The sequence below is a fragment of the Prunus dulcis genome, chromosome 3, assembly GCF_902201215.1.
Source record: "Prunus dulcis chromosome 3, ALMONDv2, whole genome shotgun sequence".
Lineage (NCBI taxonomy): Eukaryota > Viridiplantae > Streptophyta > Magnoliopsida > Rosales > Rosaceae > Prunus > Prunus dulcis.
The window spans coordinates 17,569,511-17,575,557 of NC_047652.1; the positions used below are offsets into that span (position 1 = coordinate 17,569,511).

General features: G+C 34.8%; 1 protein-coding gene across 1 annotated transcript; it reads left to right on the forward strand.

Moving 5' to 3' along the window:
* The first annotated feature begins 532 nt into the window (after positions 1–532).
* LOC117623306 (endoplasmic reticulum-Golgi intermediate compartment protein 3) lies at positions 533–5,991 on the forward strand. The gene is made up of 12 exons (XM_034354227.1): positions 533–641; positions 851–984; positions 1,086–1,168; positions 1,424–1,499; positions 1,620–1,687; positions 2,326–2,407; positions 3,085–3,209; positions 3,318–3,401; positions 3,929–4,075; positions 4,780–4,888; positions 4,969–5,088; positions 5,511–5,991. The coding sequence occupies exons 2-12, from the start codon at positions 897–899 to the stop codon at positions 5,582–5,584; spliced, it is 1,056 nt and encodes a 351-aa protein (XP_034210118.1). The 5' UTR covers positions 533–641; positions 851–896; the 3' UTR covers positions 5,585–5,991.
* Positions 5,992–6,047: the final 56 nt, after the last annotated feature.

Below are 6,047 nucleotides of genomic sequence, written 5' to 3' on the forward strand. Positions count from 1 at the left end.
TAATGTAATATATTTTTAAAAATAAACTGAATTTGATTTTTTTTCCTTCATTTATTAATACATACATAATGAATCAGGTCGTAGTTGATACGCATTCTAGAGAGGTTTTCATCATGCCCATCGGACCATACCATTTCACAAATGATATCATGACACATATCGTTATTTATTAATATCATACTCTAAATTCATGAAATATCAATCATGTCGTTCACTCATATTATAACTCGTGAAATCTTAAATATAAAGATAAACGTTTTCAACCGATTGAGTTACAAACCCATATACTTGAAAATAGCAATTGATTAACAAATTTGAGGATCAATTGATAACCACCAAATGTCACTTCTCAGCCTCAAAGGCAGAAAAATATAAAGGGCAAAAAAAAAATATTAAGGGCAAGCAAACAATTAGAAAATCATCCGGAGATAAATGGAGAATTGGACACTTGCAAATTTTTAAAAAGGAGAGAGAAAATTAAAAGGTGGGCTCAGGAGAACATCAAGAGGACGCGCACACACCATAACGTGGCTCGTAAATATAAAAGTGCCAGAGTCTAACAGCTACAATTCCGACTTCGGTGTTTGGTCTTCGGAACGCAAAAATCTCTCTTTGTTGGGCGATTCATTCAAAATCCACTGGTACGGGTACCTCTGCATCTTATTATATTCATATTTTTTCTCATTTAATTCAAATTAAACTCGTCCTGTACTTTCCAATCACAATTGGATTTAATTCACTCTTTGTAAAACTAAAATAAAAAGCAGCTCGATTTTGAATTTGATCTGCATGAATGAATCCGAGTAGTTTGTTGATGCTTCAAAATTTTAAAAATTTGAAATTGGTACAGGCTGGGTAAATTTCTCTGGTATTTCTCGTTGAGAATTGGGGTAAAAATGGGCGTGAAACAAGCCTTGAAGAGCTTGGATGCATTTCCTCGTGCCGAAGAGCACTTGTTGCAGAAAACACAAACTGGGGCAGTTGGTAATATCTTTGTTTGATTGATTGATTGATTTATTTTTGTGTGTTTGGTTCTTTGTTAATTATGGTTTGTATTCAATATTTGTTTACTTTTGCTTGTGTAGTTTCTGTTGTTGGTCTACTTATAATGGCGACATTGTTTGTGCACGAGCTGAGATATTATCTTACCACATATACCGTCCATCAGGTTAGAGTTTCAAAAGCTTTCCTTTTTATTTTCTGTTGATGTTGTAAATCGGATACGCAGGTAATTATTATCTGCTCAGGGTGCATGAAAGAAATTTGTGAATGTAAAAGAAATAGCTCACATGTATATTATTATCTGCCATTTTGATGTATAATGTACCAGAACTTTAGTCAAACTGGGAGATATGTTTGGAGATGTTGTATAGATCCTTTGAGATTATAAGTTATCTAATGGAAAAGCTTATGCATTCGGCAGATGTCCGTAGACTTGAAGCGTGGAGAGACTCTTCCAATTCACATAAATATCACATTTCCATCTTTACCTTGTGATGGTTAGCATGTTTCCTTCTCTTTGTATTTAAGTAAATGCTGGTTTCTTTGTAGATTTTCTTCTTATCTCATGTTTGTAGTTTCTGTAATGATGATGCTGGGTTTTCAACTTTTGATTGCAGTTTTGAGTGTGGATGCGATTGATATGTCAGGAAAGCATGAAGTGGATCTTGACACAAACATATGGAAAGTAAGAGACTTTATTTTTTTTTTTTTTCCTTTTACTTAAATAGATGTATAGAATAATAACATATCAAACAATAAGAACTAGATTTGCGTACTGTGGTAGCAATGTGTTTTATCTGTTAAAATCTGTGAATAATGTACTACATTAAAGGGTTTGGTGTCGAAGACTAGTCTTCATGTTTATGTCATGTTGCATGATGCATATTTTGTGCTAGGTCCCAATTTATCTGTTGAGTCAAGTATAAGACTTTGATTCAAGTGAACATAATTCGTTTTTATCTGTACCACTTCATATGGGGTTCTTTGAATCTCCCTCTACTTAGGTATTTTTCAAGCTTTTTCTGGTGGCTCTTTTCTGGGCCATCATGGGTTTTAGGCTTTCTGAGAAGTTGGTAGTAATGACTAATTTTGTTTTTCTTTTGATCCTTGTTTTGATCCACTGCCAGTTATCCAGTTAGATGTGCTTAAGTAGCACGTCTAATAAAATTTTGGTGTAATCTCCCGGTTGTTAGACTACCTGCTTTCCCATGCATGTATTCAGTGAAATTTAGTAGTTAAAAATGGAAACTTTTGATCTCTCTCTCTCTCTCTCTCTCTCTCTCTCTCATAGTTATTCTCCTAACCAGTTTAGAGTGGCTGCAGCTTCGCCTGAACAGTTATGGCCACATCATCGGCACTGAATATTTGTCTGACCTTGTGGAAAGGGAACATTCTCACAAGCATGGTAATATCCTTATTGCATTACTACCACATTTTGTTTTGGATGTGTTGCCATGCTTTTCAGATTCTATTTTTGCAAGAAGTTTTTTCTACAATCTCACTTTGTCTTCTGCACCTGATCAATTTTACTCTCATTGTTGCTTGGATCAATGGAAGTTTTTGGCTCCCATGATGGACATAACATTTTTCCCTTACAGGCTCTATGTATTTTTTCCTTAATAGATACTTCCTTTAATGAACATGAATCATGTAGTCAATGTTCCCTTTGGAGACACCTAAATGATAAAGTAAACCCACTTTCCAAGGGCCCATTAAGGTTGTAAGCCCCTTTGCAAAGCATATAATGTAACCAATGGGCTATTGCTTGCATGGCAGGACAATTGAACAATTAATAAAGTCTGAAAACAAAGGACTAAAAGCTCAAGAGAAAGAGTGGATGATGGATTTAATTATCTGATGGTGGATTTTCTTGGCATTCTTTGTGTTCTCTATTTTATTTTTGGGTATTTTTATGTTTGCCTCTTATCTTTCTAGCCTCATTCCTTTATGTCTTACCTTCTTCACAAACTAAAGTGATTTCTGTTTGATTGAGTGTTGCCATAGCATTAGTTTTAGAACTATGATTTTTTTCTAGGGTATATTCGTTAAATTGTCCAACATCTGATAAACAACCTTGACCAGATGACAGTAAAGATCATCATGAGGACAAGGACCAGGAAATTCATTTACAAGGAGCTTTTGATCAAGCTGCAGAAGATCTCATCAAGAGGGTAAAGCATGCAATAGCAAATGGAGAAGGATGCCAGGTATTTAATTACAGATATGTCTATTTGTTATGTTAATGAACCCTATTTGCACTTTCAGATTTATGTTGGAATGTTTTTTATATATATTTTATGTAAAATTTGCTGCAGGTTTTTGGTGTTTTAGATGTCCAAAGGGTTGCTGGAAACTTTCACATTTCAGTTCATGGATTAAACATTTTCGTTGCACAAATGGTTAGTTTTCCTTGAATGTTTGCTCCCTTCTTTTTCCAATGTCTGTCCATTTTGTGGCAAACGAATTTCATGTGATCTAGAACATGCAAAGTACAGTGCCTGATCTAAAGTACTTATGGAGGACCTAAATTATGAGTCTGAATTAAAATTTTAACATTTGGTATTGGTGCAGTTTGATTTGATAAATTCTTGTTTTGATCCTTTTAGATAAAAATTGGCGTTTGGAATAAATCATTAGATTGGTGCATTTTGATTTGATGAATTCTTGTTTCGATCCTCTTAGATTTAAAAAAAATTGAAAAAAAATTGAATCTTAAATTTTTGGTCAATCTTTTGTGTTGGGAATGGTATGGAGTTTGAAGTTGTGTGAGTAAACCAATCCCTCTCACTTCTCATATCAAGGGATGCTTTTTGGATCAGTCTTGTGTCAACTGCCATTTTTCTGCATAACTTGATTTAAAAGCTTGTTGGCTCTAGTTAACTATAGCTCCTATCTTATTGTTCCATGTCTTACTGTTTCTCTGCAGATTTTTGAAGGATCTAAAAATGTAAATATAAGCCATATCATTCATGACTTGTCATTTGGCCCAAAATATCCAGGGATTCACAACCCACTTGATGGGACGGAGCGTATTTTGCATGACACAAGTGGCACTTTCAAATATTATATAAAGGTTTGAATACGTGGGCTTTCTTTGGATTTAATATACAGCTTTGTGGTAGATTTAATTCACATGAATCTGCAATATAGAATGGCCCATTTTATGCATATAATGTGCAGGATTGCCTACTGGAGTCTAAGCCTTTAATTCAAGTTTTGTTCATTCTGTTAATTGTGGAAGATCAAGTAGTTGCCCCATATTTTAACTCATATAGGAGAGAATTAAAGAAAAGGTCCCCTGGTAGTAAGAGACTTCCATCCAACAAGTCGCACTCCTAGCCAAGGAACTTATACATCCAATAAAGGACTTGTATTATTTCTTTTGTTAAGTGGTTTGCTAAAGCTCAAACTTTTTAACTACATCCAGGGACCTTGAGTAATGGTATTTGTTACCTTTTCCTCAAAGTATAATGGATTTTTGCTTCGTTGGTCAGTGGGCATTTTCAGGAATCTTAAGTATCTGTCTTCAAACTAATGTTTTGAAAAACAAATTAACACATTTGATTCCTCAGGAAAGAAAAACAAAAAGAATTTGTTTCAAATTATATGTTAATGTTCCAAACATGACCAATTGCACAATTTGCATGAGACATCAGCAGGCCTAACTTTGTTGTTAGGTATACTTTTTTTAATCATCTATTCTTTATGTAGGCTTTCATGAACAATTCATTGACCTTGATGACCTATTTTGAAAAATTTCTTTTTGTTGCAATGCAGGTTGTTCCAACGGAATATAGGTATATCTCAAAAGAAGTTTTGCCAACCAATCAATTCTCTGTCACAGAATATTTTTCTCCTATGAAGCAGTTTGATAGGACATGGCCAGGTTGGTTTATGAGAAATTATTTGTTAGTCCTTTCTTTGGTTTCTTGGTGTTAATTATCAGCCCTGTTTGTTTATATCCAGCTGTATACTTCTTGTATGATCTGTCGCCAATCACTGTAACTATCAAAGAAGAACGCCGCAGTTTTCTCCATTTCATCACTCGGCTTTGTGCTGTATTGGGCGGTACCTTTGCTTTGACAGGTTTGTATTTTCACTCGTTCTTTTATCGTTTCTTCTGAGTCAGCATTATCAGAACCAGAACAGAAGGCCCATTCTAATACGAGGGATTTGAGTGCAGAAGCAATTCTGTCCTCTTATCTTGTTTTGCCAAATGATGTTAACTTTCTGGATCTTTTTGTCTGAGTAGGCCCATTCCTTCTTTTTTTGGGTTTAATTATTTGATTCAGGGTGGAAATAAGGAGTTTCACTCAGGTTGACAGATCCCATATATGGTGGATTTGACACTTCATTTCTGCTTATTGAAGTTCCGACTGGTTGATGTTCTAGACTACTAGAGTCTAGGCCATCAAAGTTGAACCTGCCAAGCTGTCATTCTTATCATATCTTTTTCATTAATTACCCATTCTGTTTGGTTATGTGTTATTACTTTTGTCTTGCATCAGGAATGCTAGATCGATGGATGTACAGGTTTCTTGAAGCAGTGACCAAACCAAATGCTAGAAGTGTACTCCGATAAGCTTTGGGAGTCTGCAATTACTATTTACCCAAGCACATCTCCTAATGAACTCTTGACATTAGTAAGGTCATGATGTTTCCCGATTAGCAAGTGACTGTGGATGTTAAATGAAGATGCAAGAGCTGAAATGTCCATTGCTCATGTAACTCACATTCTAGGTTGCTCCCCATTGATGACCAATACATGAAATTGCGTTGGCATCTTTTTTATATAATGTTATTTTTATGGTTTTAAATCGCGTTGCGCTGCTTGGGGGGAGCTCAAGATTGTTGAAGCCTACTTGGTATACGCAGGATTCTTTACAGACTACTTGATTTTGCTTAGTTTTGATTTAGGCACTGTTCAAATTTTGGTGAGATAAGTTATGAGCAGTTCTAAGCTCTTGCTATCAATTTTTATTATTTATTATTATTATTATTATTATTTATAACTTTAATTATCTAAATCTGGCCGCCTGTAGGAA

What these genes read in the sequence shown, in the direction of transcription:
- LOC117623306 (XM_034354227.1), top strand. Translation starts at nt 897, where the DNA reads ATGGGCGTGAAACAAGCCTTGAAGAGCTTGGATGCATTTCCTCGTGCC. An exon ending in ACATTTTCGTTGCACAAATG is followed by an intron (nt 3,402 to 3,928) that starts GTTAGTTTTCCT and finishes GTTTCTCTGCAG; the next exon opens with ATTTTTGAAGGATCTAAAAA. An exon ending in CGGTACCTTTGCTTTGACAG is followed by an intron (nt 5,089 to 5,510) that starts GTTTGTATTTTC and finishes GTCTTGCATCAG; the next exon opens with GAATGCTAGATCGATGGATG.